The sequence below is a fragment of the Sporothrix brasiliensis genome, assembly GCF_000820605.1.
Source record: "Sporothrix brasiliensis 5110 chromosome Unknown Cont18, whole genome shotgun sequence".
NCBI classification, from domain to species: Eukaryota; Fungi; Ascomycota; class Sordariomycetes; order Ophiostomatales; family Ophiostomataceae; genus Sporothrix; species Sporothrix brasiliensis.
The window spans coordinates 74,766-92,848 of NW_024467137.1; the positions used below are offsets into that span (position 1 = coordinate 74,766).

An 18,083-nucleotide genomic window follows, 5' to 3' on the forward strand; every position below is an offset into this window, starting at 1 on the left:
TCGGATTCGACGTCAGACCGACTACTTCGTACGTATTCTGTACGATGTCCACTATTGAAGGTAGAATGCTCATACGCTGACAGAAACCATCGAGACATGACCCATAGAAAGTTCCCAATTTCATAGAATCCAGCGCTCCTTCCTTTCCTAGCTTGCCTTCTCCCCTCCGAAAAAAAGCCTCCCGGGTATCTATCTTCCTAATCATTGGGCAGCATTGCTGACAGCCTTTTCTTTGTTGTTTTCCCGCGAGTGTTTAGTAGAGGCAAATACCCGGCTACTACTGGAGAGAGAACCGCGAAAGGCACTTGTGGCCGCACGAGACAACAGCCAATTGCCGGCCGGCCGAACCCGGGCTTCCGCAGCCAGCAGAACGATGCGTGCCATATCCTCTTCATCAGACGGCACTGAGTTTCCTACGTTCACTCCCGACCACAGTATCGACTCGCTCCCGAACCTACGTATCCTGCATTTCAACGACGTCTACCATCTGGACCCTTCATCGGCCGAGCCGGTCGGTGGGGCTGCGCGCTTCCAAACCGCAGTAAATGAGTATAGGTCTTCAAAACGGTACATCGGCCAGCCTGATCTCATTACCTTATTTTCCGGCGACGCCTTCAACCCGAGCTTGGAAAGTTCCGTCACCAAGGGCAGTCATATGGTACCTATTTTAAACCAGCTCGCGACCACCTGTGCCTGCGTTGGGAATCATGACCTCGACTTTGGCGTCAAACAGTTTGAATATCTCGCAGGCAAATGTACGTTTCCATGGCTAGTTGCCAACATCTTCGACCCGGCCCTTGGTGACGGCATCCCTATTGCGCATCTACAAAAATCTCACATAATCACCTCGTCCAACGGAATCAAGATCGGATTGATCGGATTGGGCGAGCGTGAATGGCTTGATACGGTCAATGCACTCCCGCCAAATATTGTTTACCAGTCTGCTACGGAGACAGCCAAGCAGCTTATCCCGGAACTTCGGAAAGCTGGTGCTGATATGATCATTATTCTCTCCCATGCACGAGAGCCAAACGATATCAAATTGGCACAAAATCTAGGCGGTGATGCCGACCTTATACTTGGAGGGCACGACCATTACTACTCGCATAAATTTGTCAATGGTACGCATGTGCTCCGTTCAGGTAGTGACTTCAAACAACTGAGTTACATTGAAGCCTGGCGTCGACTCAGCAGCGATGGCGGTGGGCTCAAGTCTCGTTGGGATTTTGTCATACGGCGAAGAGACATTGTTTCATCTATTCCGGAGGACATGCCGACTCTTGGTCTTGTTGAAGAACTTACAGCCAAACTCAAACAGAGCCTGGAAAAGGCTATTGGCTGGACGGCGGCACCGCTTGATGCGAGATTCACCACTGTCCGGGTCAAGGAAAGCAACTTAGGCAACTTTGTCTGCGACATTATGCGTCTGCACTATGAGGCGGACTGTGCCATCATGGCCTCCGGTACGATCCGTGGCGACCAAATTTACCCACCCGGGCCGGTGCGTGTCAAGGACATTACCGATTGTTTTCCATTTGAGGACCCGGTGGTCGTCCTTCGAGTCACAGGCCAGGCCATCTTGGACGCTCTGGAGAATGGAGTGTCCCTGTATCCAGCATTGGAAGGTGGGTACTGCAAGCCAGGCTAATTTTCAAAGCGTGCGCGAGACTACTAAACTAACGGTGTGCAGGCCGGTTCGCCCAAGTTTCCAACATCACGTACGAATTTGACCCATTAAAACCACCGGGTTCACGTATCACAAAGTGGGAACTCGGCGGTGCTCCTGCCGACTTGCAGAAATTGTATGTGCTGTGTACGCGAGGCTACATGGCGCGTGGGAAAGGTAAGTTTCTGTACTGAGCCTTTCCTCCAGTCTAACTCCTGTGTCCCCGTTTATTTTCGTCGACTCTCCACTAACGGTTCCAGACGGTTTCGCGAGCCTTCTTGCCAAATCCGAAGGTGGCACTGCAGAAGAGATTGTGGACGAAGAAAGTGGCATACTCATCTCAATGATGCTGCGGCAGTATTTTATGGCCCTCAAGGTGCTTGACCAATGGACGCACTGGAGCCTTCCAATGGAACATCATTGGGGTCGCGTCGTATCCAAAGTTGATCACCACCATCCACATCTACAGCCCGGTTCGACGACTTCATTACTGATAGCAGAGCCTATTGCCCGACAGAAAGACTTTCGCGGGCGCTCGTTGTCGCCAGACAACGACGCGGGCTGGAGAGACTGGACGGCAGCGCGACTTCGCCAGAGACGGTGTAGCGCGGTACCTTTCAATGAGCGTGTTGTTGACGATGCAACGCCAGCTCAAAACACAGAAGAAATGCGCCGCATCGACAGACAGATGCAGATTATGCGCCGAGTGGCCCGCAAGTGGTGTCGCCTGGCCGGCGTGCCGAGTCGTCTTGGTGATACGTTGACGGAGTTAGAGTACGAGGCGGATTGGACCAAGGCCATCGCGCCCCGAGTCGAAGGACGTATCCGCGTAGTGTGTGAGGTAGGCGAAGGCAAGTAAAGGTCCCGTTACACGACGCTTACAAAAATAGACAAATACTTTCATAGATTAAGTACTAGACCAGCACTTGTCGTTCAAATTCGATGCTTCAGCTTCAAGAAGGATGTACCGGGTGTATTTCTTGCTCGATTTTTGTATCGCTACCATCATCTCAAAGCGAAAAAATGCGTCGGCACCTGGCTCTGAATTGACACCACGACATATTACAATGTAATTCGTACAACATTTACGATGTAATTATGCATCGTAATTACCTGTTATGGGCTAATTCATGCGCTAGCAGTTAACGCATCTGTTAAAAGAGGCCATGATAGCGTTGTCATCCACTAATTCAGCCTCTATGATTGGCATATCGTAGCATCCAGCACCCCTGTTTCTGTGGCGGATATGCCAACGAATTTTATCGGCGATTCGGCGGACGGCTACGCGCTGACGAGGGCGTATTTCTAGAGCATATTTGCTACGCCCAGCATTGCTCCGTAATTGTCGTTGGCCATAACCTGCATCCGTCATTGCCGTGATGGCCCACGACCGCTCACCCATTGCATTTTCTACGAGTACCACGGAGCTCTGGATGTCATTAGGTTTACCTGACGAGATACTGGCAAACTACGATGTGCTCGCCTTGGCTTTGAATCTACTCATTGTCGCCACAGGTTCCATTGTCGCTCCCGACCAATTTGGTCTGCGGGTCTGGGCATTTCGTCGCTCCGCGTTCACATACTCTGTCCCGTCCTAATCGCACGTGTCCGATCCCACCATTCTTTACTACGGCATTTCCCTTGGCATGCATGCTCCTCGTGCTGCCCAACGACTGACATTTTCCACCAACAGCGCGCCGTCGCCAAGACCATTTCATCTATCACGGACGCCTTCCTCTTGGTAGAGTATGGCAAGAAGTTCCGACTCTCTCACGTCGTCTGGCGGAAGCAGCCTGCGTCCCAGCTTCGCCCTTGATGCGGCCTCGTCCTCATCCCGCGATAAGCTGGATCCCCCACGAGAAAGCAGCCCGCAACCCTCGCCGCGCACCCGCCCGACCACACACTTTAGAAATGAAGATGGCTACAGCAGTTACAACGTTGACGAGGAGTTGCGCCTCTCACAGGCTGGACCTAGTGCTGCGCCATCCGAATCCACTGCCCTCTTGCAAGATGTGCTCAACGACCGTCATTGCTCGCACGCCGGCTCCTGCAACCACGGCACCTTCTCGCCACGTCCCGCCAGCCCAGCACTAGCCGACGACAACTCTGACACAGGGATCGACTCGGCGAGAGATGGGCCAAGCGGCTCAATTCCCATCATAGACGGCCTAATATCGACCATCACTGGCAGCAGGAACAGCAGCACCTGGCGGCGGAGGCTAGTCCGGAACGTCCGCAGCAAGAAGATGAGCTCGTCGAGCGCATTAGCTGAGCGCCATGGCCTGACCGATACGGGGTCGATGTAACGATGTCTTTATCCCAAGCAATTTGAAGTCATGCACACGTGCTAATTTGGCGTTTTTATGTCCAGGTATCTTGCCTACTATGTTCCCTCTGTCGCTTGGATGAGCCAATACAAGCTAGGTTACCTCAAGGGCGATTTTGTCGCCGCGCTGACCATTGCCGGCATCTATCTACCCATGGCACTGTCCCTCGCCAGCAACCTCTCCCATGTACCGGCCATCAGCGGCCTGTATGCGTTTGTCTTCAACCCCATGATATACGCACTGCTCGGCAGCTGCCCACAGATGATCGTTGGGCCAGAGGCAGCCGGGTCTTTACTTGTAGGCACTGTCATCCGCGCCAGTGTTGATTCGGGCAGCGGTAATGAAGCCGATGATGTGCTCCATGCGCGGATTTGCGGCGTTATCACTGGTATTGCCGGAGCAACAGTTCTTCTGGCAGGAATTGCGCGCCTTGGCTTCCTCGATAGCGTTCTCTCCCGACCATTCTTACGCGGCTTCATTTCTGCCATTGGCTTTGTCATCTTTGTCGATCAGCTGGTCCCTGAGCTCGGCCTCTCTAAGCTGGCATCCGAAACTGCCAGTGTCGACCACGGAAGTACTGTTGACAAGCTTCGCTTTATCTTTAGCAACCTTGACCGAGTACATAGGCTTACGGCTATCATCGCCTTTGTGAGCTTTGCCATCATCATGGTTTTCAGGTACAGAACCCTTTTCAACTATTGCTTTTTTTTGGTCTTAATCTGCGGTCTGTTTCTAACCAGAATAAGAGAAATCAAACGCCGCATGCAACCACGTTACCTGGGTGTTGCGTATATCCCCGATCGCCTCATTGTGGTCATTCTCTCTGCGTACCTTGCCTGGCGTCTAGAGTGGGACCAGCAAGGCGTGGAGATTCTCGGCACCGTCAAAGCCGCTTCGGGCCGCGCTTTTACTTTCCGATGGCCATTCCAAGCTTCTCACATGAGCCATATCCGGGACTCGATGAGCACATCCTTCCTCATCGCTCTTCTCGGATTCTTTGAGTCCTCCGTTGCTGCAAAAAGTCTCGGGGGACAGGAAACCTTCCCTGGCATCCAGCTCAGCCCCAACCGTGAGCTTGTTGCTCTGGGCGTTGCCAACTTTGTCGGCGGGTGTTTCATGTCTTTACCTGCTTTCGGTGGATACGGCCGGAGCAAAGTCAACAAGCAAACCGGAGGCAAGACGCCAATGAGCTCCGTGTTTCTCAGCTTGATCTCTCTCGTGTCTATCCTGTTCCTCCTCCCATACTTCTATTATCTTCCAGTGAGTCATTACTTCCTAACTTTCTTGGTTACGAAAGCTCTGTGGCTCTGGACCAATTGACTTACTTTCTGCCTTAGAAACCAGTACTTTGCTCCATGATCAGTGTGGTCGCCTGGTCTTTGATTGAAGAGGCTCCCTCGGACATCTCGTTTTTCCTTCGTATTCATGCGTGGCCCGAAATAGGACTCATGTTTATTATTGTGCTTGCCACGATCTTCTACTCACTCAACCTGGGTATTGCCATTGGTATCGGTCTGTCCCTCTTGCAGGTGATCCGTCACGCAACTCGCCCACGCATCCAAATCCTTGGGCGCATCCCGGGAACTCAGCGCTTTGAAAACGCCGAAGATCACCCGGAGCGACTGGAGTTTATTGAGGGGTGTCTCATTGTTAAAATCCCTGAGCCCCTCACGTTTGCCAATACCGGGGAGCTGAAAACACGTTTACGGAGGCTGGAACTCTACGGCACGAGCAGGGCACATCCAGCTCTTCCTCGGCTTCGGAGAGAAGAACACAACCGCAATGTGATTTTTGACATCCACGGTGTTACGAGCATGGACGGCTCTGGCACGCAGGTCCTAGAAGAAATAGTCCGTGCCTACCGCGACCGGGGCGTGCGGGTGTTTTTCAGCCGGGGACCTGATAAAGCACACGACGTCTGGCAGCAAATGGAGCTTTCTGGCATTGTAGATCTTATTGGCGGAGAGACACACTACGTGGACGATGTGGAAGAGGCCCTGAAGATGACCGAGGTGGAAGAGGGAAGCGAGCTTGGAATACGACCTCCCTCGGCGTAGAGGTACAGAGTCGATTCGGTTTCAGAGACAATACTGTGGTCACTGTCATTACTTTTTTTTTCGCGAAGTAAAACGCTGAGTATGTTGATCACTTTTGCATAGTAGCGCAGGCTTCCCATACCTGCTTTGATCACTTTTTGATGCGGCCACTAAAAAACAACTGCGGCGAATAACCTAATCAAATGTCTTATCGTTTTCTGTAGGCGCAGGCGACAAATTACCCTTGCCTACAGATTCCTAAAACCCACACTAGTTGGTGCGCAAAAATAATTGTTCATACGCGATCCCCTTCTCGTTGTCGTTCGCTTCCAACCAAGAGCAGTCAAATTCGACCTCTGCCAGGAGGCCGTCATAAATGAGCGACTGTATCGTGTCGGTCATCTTGTACTGGCCCGCCTTGGCCAGGCCGCCCAAACAATGGACCAATGGGCCCCGAGATTTCCATCGGCGTAGTTACGCGGTACAGGCGGCGGTTGTATGGGTATCTAACAAGGGCGCATTAACTGTCTGCATCCCAGCGTGTTGAGGCAGTGGTATACAATCCGTACTCGGATCCAAAGCGGCCAGTGAGTTGACCGACAGGACGTTCACGGCCACCGCAATCGGTTGGCCGGCCGTGTCCTGTTGGAAGCCGTCATACGGCAGGAACTTCCAGCTACCAACCGTGGAGTCGTAGTAAGTGGCCAAAACCTGTCCGGGACAAAGGCCACCAAAGCGTTGATACACGTCGACGAGGCCATCGGACGACGGGTGCCTTGGTAAGACCACCGGATCACGGCGTATGAAGAGTGGTACTCGAGTCGCCCACGGTTTCTTTTTGGGGTTTTTCCTGTAGCGGATATTTTAAGCCCTCTTTTCTCTTGGCATGCTTTGTTCACCGTGCGTCTGGTGATCTTTGGGTATACTTTGTGCTGGGAACATGGGAACATCAATGGCGCTGCCTGTTGGGGTAATTGAGAGTGGCCGGGTTCCCTTACATAGTGCTGTGATGCTTGACGAAGTGGGCGCTGCCAGATATGTGTTACGCGTCAGAACGTAATTTGTCTTGTGGTGGCTCGGCGAAATGCAGCAGTGCGCCGGTACCTTCGTGGTTACGACCGTGTACGCTGATGTGGGATGTGAGATATGAAGAGTGCGCCGCAGAATGAGTGTCTTTGGCAGGGAAAGGGAGCACACCTCCGTTATATTTCCTAATCTCCATGCTTGTTAATGTATTTGTATTTTCGAAAAATGTATATACTAGTGTATTATTCCTACAACCGTTTCACCTTCCATGCAATTTACCGCGCGCCAAAAAGAAGCTACACATACTGTGTATTCTCTTTTCTCTTTTTATGATTGTTTTTTTTTAAGGGGGGGGGGGGGGGGATTCCTTTCGAACTCCTTTCGTCGGGTTCGATATCCAATAGATTTTGCTGCACAGGCACTTGTCCCCCCCAGGCGCATTGGATATCATGATCTAACAAACTCTGCAAAAGAATCCAAATTCAACACTCAATGACACGGCGATCAAAGGAACCACGTATTCCCACTCGCTATACACCGTCTTGCGTACAATTCACTCCACGCTGTAGACTTGCGCGGACCAAGAAGGCTCATTGTTTCCACCTATACGGCCAAACGAAGGTCACAAATGTACCCGTAAAAACAGCAGGCGTAAAACGTATTACCCCCCCCCCCCCCCATTTCGACACGCTTGATTGAAAAGTGGATGTTATTAACCCCTACGAATAAACTATGTGCAAGGAAGGAAACAAAATACACTCGCCACCCCTCGAACGCGTTCCGACATGCGTTGTCGTCGTTGGACCACGAAATAAAAGCAGAAAAAAGAGATGCCGTATCACCAACCGCCGCCTTTCTAAAAGGCCACCGTCCTGATCCCTGGGCTGTGCCTAGGGCTTACCGATCTACCTGGCTTTGGGTTACCATCGATGGGAATGTAATAATACCTCACGATTCGGTGCTGATTGTAACGGTTAAACCCTGAAAGTATTGTTAACTGCCATAAGACTCACACATCGTTCACCTTGATCACTCTTGTGGACGTACTCGCCGAAGTCAAGGTCTTCCTCCTGGTCACATGAACAGTAGAACTTTTGGTAATCCCGAGAGCCTTCAGCGGCCCGGAGTCCTCCGACAGCAGGGAGCACGTCCATACTTGCGAGGTTACCTGGCCTACCAAAGTGGCTGCTCTGGGGCGGCTACCTGTCCACCCAGCTCTGCCGCCCGATCGTGTAGCATTTCCTCCAACTTAATTCTCTGGCACTGTTGCCCTGGTGTCCTCGGAGAAGTCGTCGCTGCTGTCCCCTGTGGAAGCTCTTCTTTGCCCTGGTCGTCCAAAGCCTCTTGCTTCACAGCGAGACTGGGTAGTTTGCACACATTGCCCTCCTGATCCTCCAGCTTTCTTTTCTTCGGCCGGCCTCTGGTCGGAACACCAGGCGTGGCAGGCGTTTTTTCATCGACTGTAGCTGTTGATGCCTTTGAGCTGGTAAGAGCTTCGCCGAGCTCACTGCTGCCCACGAATGCCTTGAGTCTCTTTTGCAAGGGACGGAAACAGACTCGGGCCGAATTAGTGCTGCCATAACCTGCCAGAAGTGTGAATTTGTCCCAGCCGATCTATAGCGCCACCCCGTATTAGCACAGCAGTCAACGTAGTGGGCCAACCATCGAGATACTAAAGCCGGATCGCAGGTAATGAATGATGCCAACATGGACTCAGACCGGTCTTACCGCAATATCACCATTCTTTAGACTGGAAAATGCAGCAGCTACCATTAGGAGCTCCCGTTCGCTGAGGCCCGCCTTTGCGATCGGGGCGAGGGACGTTTTGGTAGCCATTTAAAAGGTCAAATGATTGTTTTGCCTGTACGGCGTGTTGTGAGGTCGCGCAGTTGTGAATAAAGTTGGGTTGGAGAACTTGAAGTACTGAGGAGGGTTTATTGCAGCGCGGTGAGGTTGCGGAGAAGATGGCGAAGTGAAAGCTGGCTATGGATCAGGTAGTTGGATGCATATTTGTTTATCGGCACTGATCTGTCTGTCAGTGTGAATTGACAGTGATGCAGCAACAAATCGCAAGGCATGGGAGCGAAATCGTGTTCCACTTCCGCCTGTGTGTAGGTGCGTGTTAAGAGTCGGTGCAAAATAAATGTTTTGGAAAAGTACACTCACCCTGTTATTGTTTTGACAAAGATCAAGTCATGTGCGCTGTGTAATATGTGTTGGCCAGTGAAGTGCAACTGAAGCGGGAAAAAATGTGAACTCTCGAGACCATACGAGCTGCATCTTGATCGATTAGCGAGAGGCCACTGGTAGGATTTTGAAACTTGATGTATTGATAATGCGATGGAATTTTACTCTGTAGACAAAGTAAAATATTTTAAAATAAAACAGAAAATTAAAGTCTTCCATCCAGGGAACAGGATAAAGTCCATACAGAAATTGAAGTAAACTCCGGCCTTTAAATATGTTATTGTTTTCTGCACTTGCGCCAGCGTCGGGCACTTTAGGACTGTGATCCCTTCTCAAACCTTCTCATCGTTACTGGCTTCTTGCTTCAAGCTCCGGCCCATAACACCCTCGTCATTCGCCAGAACCGGATGTTGTGCAATTCCAAGGGCCCCAGTCCCCCCCGAGTGTTTCTTTGCGCCAACCTTGCCCTTCTTTGCAGCCGGTCCACCTGTTCCAGTGATCCCGGCCCCCTTACGCTTTGTACCAGACTTGGCAGTTTTTTCGTGCCCCTTCATAGGCATTCTGGTCGAATTGTCACCAGACTCGCCGACGGCGCACTCGCTTTTGTGAGCGTCGTCCTTGCTTGGGTCTGGGCTAAAGACGATAGAGCGGACGCGCTTCTTGACCTCACCGAAACGCTTGCGAGCGTTGAGCACAGTGGAGTAGCCGGCCAAAACGGTAAATTTCTCCATGTCCAGCTGAAAAGAGCGTTAGAAGAGAGGACAAAATAAAAGATGGTAGGTGGACATGACAGGGCAACTTGCATTATCACCTGAGGGGCAAGAGAGCCAAGCGGCAGCAATGATTTTCAGCTCTTTGTCCGAAAGTCCAGCCTCGGACAGCGACTTGATGGCTTTTTCATTCAATGATTCCATTTTTGATAGAGTATCAAAATGGTACTGATAGAAATTGATAAAGAGCAGACGAGCAGATTGCGTGTTTCGTGGAAAGTGTTTAGTTGGAGGAGAAGGGAGATGTCGTGCATCGAAACCGGTAAATGAAAGTAAAGAGACGAAGGAGAGGAATGATGCAACGAAACTGGGAGATGTGAGGAGTTGACTGTGAGTAAGGGAACTGCACGCATGACGTCCTCAGATCAGATCCACGTGAATATATTTCACGCCATATCGGCCTTACCTCATTCTCTTTTCACTTTCCAGTTACTTTGTCCCCCATCGCCATGTATAATACAGCATGCCAGATTGTGTCTCGCAAACATATACTTGATTTACAGAGAGGGAGTCCCATTTGACTGCTATTTTTGTTTTGTTATCTACCTCCGTTATCCGTCCTCGACGCCGTGTAGAGTCGACAATCTCATACATTTGATGCGCTGCTATGCCCCTAGCTAGGAAGCGATCCACATGCTTTCACACTACCTAGTGAGCATATGGACATTAGACACTACCATCTTGCTCGTCTTGGAGAGGTGCTTTTGTCTCAATTTTTGGACGCTTCGCTGCTCTCCCTGACCTGGGCGTCTGGGAACCTTTGGCCGCGCCCCTTTTCTGGGGAGTCGGTGTCTTTGGCGAGGCCAGGGCAGACTGTACATCACTGGCGTCAGCTGTGCAGTTGTGATACGCCTTGACCTTTTTTTTGACGTTGTAAAAGATGGTGTTTGCGCAGTGAGCGTTCTTGAGCCCGAGAATCTTGGCCAGCTTTTCGTAGTCCACCTGGTATGATGACAATAAGATTTTAGTATTTTATCCTTTATACGCGATATAAGGATAGGAGATAAATAAGTTGGACTGCGAAATTCTCCTTACTTGCGGCTCAGCTCCTTTGATGGACAACCACGCGGCCATCAGAATTTCCTGGTCGCGCAGAGACAGCGTTGGCTTGGAATCGCCTGTGTTGTCAACAACACTACCACTGGGCTTCTCGCCCTTCTCTAACTTGGCCAGGGGCATTGCAGTTTTTCCAGAAGATAAGCTTTTCGCAGGCTGTGTCTCTGTCTGGCGATGTAAGGAAAGAAAACAACAGAGGGAGGCTCTGAGCTCCGCGTTGCGAGAATGAAGGGGTGATAAAAAACGGAGGAACTACTGCAAGTTCTCAGCAGCCTATTGGGGGCTAATTTAAAGAGAAGAAGGAAGATGTGAGTCCGAAATGGTAGGTGTCAAACCTGAAAAGAATTGTTCGAAAGAAGGGCCTGTTTGGTGACAGACAACGCCAAACGAAGTATTAATCTCGGGATGAAACCGTAGGTGAGCAACCAACGAAAGAAGGGTAAAGTATTACGCGTGAGTTTAATGGTGTAGGTGTCTGCGTGTTGTCAAAGTGCACAGCGGGCGCCTCACTTGACGGTAGCATGTGGTGAAGCTCAAGGCTCATTGGCATACGATGTACACCGCATTCGCATTTTCTTCACGCACTCTCTGATAAAGGGGCCTTTGCTCAACCGAAAACTTGGAGGCTTTTTACTGCTATCGGTCAAAAACCCACGCACTCATCGTTCCTGCTTTTTTGGGTAAGTTTTGGCAGGTCAACAACACCTGTGTATCGTGCGTAATGGGCGTTGGTTGACCTGGCGCTGCTGGCTCACGTGCATGTAAACACGTGATTTAACATGCGACCTTCCTCACGTGCCAGGAACCAGTACTACGTAGCTATGGAAGACGCAATTTTGTGGATGGAGAAAGCTGCACGCTAATAGACTCTGTGTGGTGGACGCTCGACGGAAAAAAATCGAAGCAGCGGACGCCGAAGCTCCCTCGTTCTCTACAACCTCCAAACGTCTCATTTTCTTACCTGTTTCAACCCATAGCCATCAACATCTTCACCATCTCCAACAACAGGCTTTGCTATCGCCGCTAACCTCGAAGACTATCTTGATTTATTGTAGTCAGCTTTGCAGCAACAACGACACGGAATCTCTTTTTTAGTCGCTGTCGCCACCCATTCTCCCTTACCAAACTTCACCACATCTTCGCATTTGTACTTCAAGTGATCGCGTGTCGGACTCGTACTTGACTGCATTTTTCGAGCATACAAGTCACCGTCGTTATCTGAAGCAAAAGCACCGGACGCACAACATACTTCGCACCCAACAAATCTCAACACGCCTTGCGCATTTCCTCCCTTACCTTTTTTTTTTTTTTTTTTTTTTTTTTTTTTTTTTTTTTTTGGGCTTCCTGCAGAGCTTGCATAGAGCACGTTTGCTACTTCAGCTTCGAATCCTGATCCTAAACGATTTGAGCGTCGCCAACAGTTCTCCACGTGCAAACTCAAAATGTCTTCCAATACGCCTGCGAGCTTCGCGTCGGCGGCGGCTGGCCAGTCGAGAGGGTCCCGGCCTGGTGAAGGCGACTGGTGCGCCCATCCTAATTTCCTTTTGACATTTCCAAACGCTGCTGGATTTTCCTTCAAGCTTTGCCGCTGTTTCCAATCTACTTCCCTGAGATGCTAACTTAGTTCAGGCCTCGTCGAGATGGGCGCTCTGCCAATGGCACCCTGACTTTCCGCCGTCCCTCTGCCGCCGTTGTTAACCAGCAATCTCAAGCTGCGTCCGATACCTCTGCGCCTGCACTACCATCCGTGACCGAATCTCAAGCTGCTCAGCAGAGCCTGCCGCCTTATGACGGATCTATGCGCTATTCGCGTGGCCAAATTGTGGATATTTTTAAAGGGACACAGCCTGGTTTAGTAGATGTCAATAACCTGCTGGTTGAGGGTTGGAACACCACGCAGATTAACGGGGTGGCGAGGAGCTGGGGAAAGAGCTCAGATGGCACTGTCCCGCAAGACCCTACTGTCTGTTGGGATGCTACTGGTGGTGTCACGCCCATGGCCTTGCAGGAAATGACTGAGGACGAGAAGGAGGCGTTTGTCGACGTCAACTCGACTCTGAAACCACAGCAGCCAAAAGACAGCAGTCAGATTGGCGGCGGAGGCGGTAATACTGTGAGTGCCCCGAACGGCCGTAAGACGTCCATCTCCCACGGCACCGGTTTTAGCAACAATAGCAGCAACAACAACACTAGCAACACAACAACCTCGATTTCGTCACCCCGCCCGACGACGCGCCGCCGGGAGGCATCCGACACTAACTCTCTTCCCACCGGTGGCTTGACTTCTCCCCTTGCCAATCGCACGCCTCGAGAGGAGTCATCTTGGTTTGGTCGAAAAACTGCCGATGCTAAAGAACCACAGCAACTGGTACAGCAGACTGAAGTGCCAGAGGAGGTCCCAGGACCGGTTGCTGCTCGGGTGTTGAACACCGGAACTCTGAATCGTAGCAACATGGCTGGGAGTGTGTTGGGTTCAGGCGCCTCAGCTCTCTGGGGCTCTTCCGGGTCTGCACCCGCACCCGCCGCCGGGACTTTTGGCAGCTTTGCTTTGCCTGCTGCCACAGGGGACAAACGCTTTGGCAATGCGCGCGGTGAGAGCCGCCTAGCGCACTTGATTCCCAAGCAAGATGGTGCTGATACGACTACACCGGGCACAAGGACGGCTGGCTCTGGTACTAGTGCCATTGTTACTACCTCTGTCGGTACTGCTACTGCCTCCGGGGCGGACCCAAAGGATTCTTGGCGCGCTCGGCCGCGGACAGATACTGATCCTTCTGGCGAGGACGGCGGGCAGTCCAATTCTGCTTCGCAGAATCCCGAGTCTGTTGACACCCCCGTTAAGAACGCCCGGGGTGACTTGGGCATGTCTGATCTGACCATCGGCTCTTCGCTCGACGAGGATGTTGCTGGCAGTCCGGAGACGAATCCTTTCCGCAGCCCTCCGACGGACCGTAATAGTGGCGGCCCTGGTAGCGGCGACAGTGCTCCCATGACTGGAGCGGTCGGTGCTGGTGCTGGCGTCGACCATGCCGCCATCTTTGGGTCCGGGCGTGGCGGATATCCAAGCGCGAATTTAGATGGTAGTGACAGAAGCCAGACGTCGAGTGTTGGAGCCAAGGGGTTTTCTGGATTAGGCAACATTGCTGGCTGGGGCAACCCTCTTACCTCGAGCACCCCAGATCGCGACCGCGCCGTATTCTCAACCGCTTTTGGAAGCTCGTTGTTCAGCCCGGGCACTGGTGAACTTCAGTCGCCCGGTTTCGGCGGCGTTGTTCCTGGCGGTGGTGTTTTCGGCGCTCCTGGCGCTAGCGGCACTGGTTCTCTCCGTACCAGTACTAGCAAGCTCGGTGCCTTATTCCCAGCGAGCATGCAGGCGCAGATGTCAGCCAGCCAAGACCAGGAAGGCAACGGTTTGGGAGACTCCATACCGGACTTGCGTCAGATTAATCCTCTTGGAGCTATCGGCCGCGAGGCCATCGGTTCCCAGGTAAGGGATGCTGACGTAGCTGGTATCCGACCTGGTCGTGGATTGTTTGATGATTCAATGGATCCTACAAGAGTTGGTCCTGCCGGTATTTTCACTACTGAACAGGCGTCACAATCGGCCATTTTGGCCTCTGACTCGTCACCGCTGCCGCAACATTTTGAGTCTGCCACCCGCCCCAATGCCGACACCCCGCTGAACGCACCTCGCACTATGGTAATGCCTGATCGTATGCGCTGGGTTTATCTTGACCCCCAAGGCCAGACCCAAGGACCATTCACAGGCCTGGAGATGAACGACTGGTACAAAGCGAACTTTTTCACACCTGACTTGAGGGTTAGAAAGGTGGAGGACACCGAATTTGAACCTCTGGGACAGCTTATTCGGCGCATAGGAAACTCTCGAGAGCCGTTCCTTGTTCCTCAAATCGGTGTTGCCCATGGCCAACCTTCTTTGAGTGGTACATTTGCTCACGGTGACCGTGGCACAGTCATCCCCCCTCTCGTTGGAGCGTTTCCCAGTTACGGCCGAACTTTGACTGCAGAAGAGCAAAATAACCTTGAGCGCCGCAAGCAGGAAGAGCAGTATGTGCTTGCTCGTCAACGTGAAATGCTATCTGCGCACCACCCTTCTTTTTCAGCTGCTCGCACAGGCGCCGTTGGTGCTCCGGGAGGTGCACTACACCACCATTCGAGTGCCCATAGCCTCCAAAGCCAACCTAGCTTTGGCAGCATGACATCTCCGCTTGCCGCTGTTCCTCCACCGATTAGTGGACATATTGGTGCCACGCCAGGTTTTTTTGATAACTCGGGGTTGCCTACGACTACGCAATCCCTTGCCACCGCTAGCACAGAGTTTCTCCGCGACGAGTACAATCTCCAAGATCGCCAGGTGCTTTCGGGCATTCTCCCATCCCTCAATACCGCTGGAAATTTCCCTCCTCAGCAATCTTCCGGACTTGCTCCTGATCATGGAACCCTAGGCCACCTACCAAGTATTGACCAGCTGCAAAAAGACCCGCAAGGATTTAGTGAACGGCTGAAAGAATTCAAGCAATATCGCGAGCAGTTTGATGCTACGGAGGCTGGGAACCTTGCAGCCGAATCATCCTTAACTACGACATCTACACACGGCAAGCAACAGGCTACTGCTGCTGACGTTGTCGACGAAGTTGCCGCGGAGCGTCGGCTACAGGGTGATAGTGGCACGTTTGCGGTTGTTGGCGAGGCGTCTGAATCTCTCGTGTCTCTATCTTTGACACAACAAGTTAAAAAGACCCAGGCGGAAGCAATGGCGGCTCAGCTTCGAGGAACACAGGCTGGCGAAGTGGCCGGAGCCCTCAAGCCTGACCTTCCTATGCCCTTCCCGCCTCCTCCAGGTGCCCTGTCCAGCACACCCCTGGCTGCTCCCACGGCCCAGCGAACGCGTTCCACGCTCCCCGACCAATATGCGACCAGCCAGTCTCGCTCGGAGACCCCTGAAGGTGGTGCACATGGTACTACTCAACAACCCCCACTGGCGCCTTGGGCACGCGACCCGGGCTCAGAAAACCATAGAGGGCCTAGCCTGAAGGAGATCCAGGAGGCGGAAGCTAAGAAGGCTGCTAAGGCGGAGGAGATAGCCGCTACGGCACGAAAGGTTGCCGCTGTACAAGAGGCCGCAATCCAACGAGAGCGCGAAAAGGCTGTTGCAGCTCTGACGCCTGGTCTGCCGACGTCCTCCACGTGGGGCAACGGTACACCGGCTGTCTCTGTTGCCGCCCCTACCAGCCCGTGGGCTAAGGCGTCTAATGCGAAGCCCAGCGTCGCAAGCGCTGGTACCGGTGGCGTTGCCTATAGCGCTGTCGATAAGAAGAAGACACTGGCGGATATTCAGCGTGAGGAGGAAGCCCGGAAGCAGAAGACTAGAGAGCTGTCTTCCCAACCTCCTCTTGCCTCATCGCCGTTCGTTGGTAAGCGTTACGCAGATCTTGCCAGCCGTGGCCAGCCGCCTGCGGTAGCAAGTCCCATTGCTACAAGTGCTTCTCCTGTTGCCGCCGCTACGGGTTGGGCTACTGTTGGTGCGGGCGGTAAGGTCAAGACACCCACAGCTACACCTTCTGTTCGAAGTGTGAGCGCTGCCATGGCAGCCGCCAAACCACCTGTCGTTCCGGCTAGTGCACGCTCGTCTTCGAAACAACTTCCTGGTGCCCCCGGGAAGGCCGAGGGTGGCGTTGCGATGGACGAGTTCAACAAGTGGCTCCACCGCGAGGTGAGCCGTGGACTTGCTGACGACATTGATGGTAAGTGATGTGTCTCCCCCTTCTTTGTCATTATTCTTTTGCTTCTCTCACCGCCTTATTATCACTTGTCTACATGTGGACGTGAAAATGCTAATATATATTTACCTTTGCTTCAGTCAACATGTTTGTCGACACGCTTCTACAGCTTCCCCTGGATCAGTCAATTATCTCTGAGGCTGTGTATGGAAACTCTAAGACCATGGACGGTCGTCATTTTGCCGAAGAATTTATTCGTCGCAAGAAACTCGCGGAAAGAGGCGTCGTTGAGAAGCAGGCCCCCGCGTCTACCGACGAAGCTAAGATCGGCGGAGGCTGGAGTGAGGTTGCTAAGAAGGGCGGAAACACTGGTGCCTCGAAGGAGGAGAGCATGCCTGCTGGCTTTAAAGTTGTCTCCAGCCGCAAGAAGGGCAAAAAATAGACCTTATTCCTTGTTCGTAGAAGGTCCTACAATTGGCTTAAATTGTTGTTGTAAGAATTGGACTAGGCTTTATTTTCGTTGTAATTTTGTGGACGTTGGTTTTGGTAGTTCGTAGTTCGACTTTTAAGACCGTTTCCGTTTACGCATATTTAATAAATGAATTTCGAGTTCAATAAAACCCTACTTACCTGAGATTTATGTTTTCTAGGTTGACGCTTTGAAAACAAACTAAAGTAAGCAAGCCTCTGTCTGTATAGAGTGGTTATAAAATCCACTAAAATAAGGATAAAATGTTAAGTTAACTTTAGTTGGTTGGTTAGTTGGTTTATTTTACCGTTATAGTGTAGGTGATTCTACTACCCTATTAAGGTATACGGACGGACGTTAAACCTATTTAACTAACTATAGTGCCTAAGGCACCTCCTCGGTGTACGACTATAACCTCCGTTTGTTAAACCAATTGTTATAAGTGATTGTAGGATAGGTCTTCACAATAAATTAGTTAATAAAAAGTATTGGTTTCGAGGGCGAAGGTAGGTGTGTATTGTAACAGAGACTAATTCTTACCCCTTCTTCCTTTTAGGAAGAAGGGAGTCCTTTTATTTAAGGAGAGAGGTTTTTTATTAACGTGACGTTAACGTATAATTAAAGACTAGTTATACTACGTTTTATTATATAAATCTAGTTATTTAATTCGTAGTTTTCGACTACGAATCGATTATAATAATTATCCTTTCTTTTTAATAAATTAAACTTTAGTTTTTTTTACGACTTTTTTTAATTTTTTTACTTTTACTCGAGTAAAGAGTATTAAAAGTTATAATTAATCCTT

General features: G+C 51.4%; 6 protein-coding genes across 6 annotated transcripts; 4 read left to right on the top strand and 2 right to left on the bottom strand.

Moving 5' to 3' along the window:
- Positions 1–373: 373 nt before the first annotated feature.
- SPBR_01432 (uncharacterized protein) lies at positions 374–2,525 on the top strand (the record flags this gene model as incomplete). Its single annotated transcript, XM_040759743.1, has 4 exons — positions 374–755; positions 1,305–1,625; positions 1,691–1,843; positions 1,927–2,525. 4 exons carry the CDS (start codon positions 374–376, stop codon positions 2,523–2,525), a joined length of 1,455 nt encoding a protein of 484 aa, XP_040618995.1.
- Positions 2,526–3,414: 889 nt separating this feature from the next.
- On the top strand, positions 3,415–3,972 carry SPBR_02073 (uncharacterized protein; the record flags this gene model as incomplete). The annotated part of the gene is made up of 1 exon (XM_040760382.1): positions 3,415–3,972. One exon carries the CDS (start codon positions 3,415–3,417, stop codon positions 3,970–3,972), a length of 558 nt encoding a protein of 185 aa, XP_040618996.1.
- Positions 3,973–4,071: 99 nt separating this feature from the next.
- Positions 4,072–6,050, top strand: SPBR_01477 (uncharacterized protein; the record flags this gene model as incomplete). Its single annotated transcript, XM_040759787.1, has 4 exons — positions 4,072–4,670; positions 4,734–5,102; positions 5,199–5,253; positions 5,331–6,050. The coding sequence occupies 4 exons, from the start codon at positions 4,072–4,074 to the stop codon at positions 6,048–6,050; spliced, it is 1,743 nt and encodes a 580-aa protein (XP_040618997.1).
- A 3,524-nt stretch (positions 6,051–9,574) lies between these two features.
- Positions 9,575–9,973, bottom strand: SPBR_02117 (uncharacterized protein; the record flags this gene model as incomplete). Its single annotated transcript, XM_040760426.1, has 1 exon — positions 9,575–9,973. One exon carries the CDS (start codon positions 9,971–9,973, stop codon positions 9,575–9,577), a length of 399 nt encoding a protein of 132 aa, XP_040618998.1.
- Positions 9,974–10,678: 705 nt separating this feature from the next.
- Positions 10,679–11,191, bottom strand: SPBR_02084 (uncharacterized protein; the record flags this gene model as incomplete). Its single annotated transcript, XM_040760393.1, has 2 exons — positions 10,679–10,954; positions 11,048–11,191. The coding sequence occupies 2 exons, from the start codon at positions 11,189–11,191 to the stop codon at positions 10,679–10,681; spliced, it is 420 nt and encodes a 139-aa protein (XP_040618999.1).
- A 1,319-nt stretch (positions 11,192–12,510) lies between these two features.
- On the top strand, positions 12,511–17,251 carry SPBR_01203 (uncharacterized protein; the record flags this gene model as incomplete). Its single annotated transcript, XM_040759514.1, has 13 exons — positions 12,511–12,566; positions 12,698–12,879; positions 12,928–13,530; positions 13,633–14,148; positions 14,203–14,478; positions 14,527–14,555; positions 14,661–14,781; positions 15,043–15,136; positions 15,584–15,818; positions 15,870–16,503; positions 16,552–16,620; positions 16,681–16,833; positions 16,950–17,251. 13 exons carry the CDS (start codon positions 12,511–12,513, stop codon positions 17,249–17,251), a joined length of 3,270 nt encoding a protein of 1,089 aa, XP_040619000.1.
- Between the last annotated feature and the right edge of the window lie 832 nt (positions 17,252–18,083).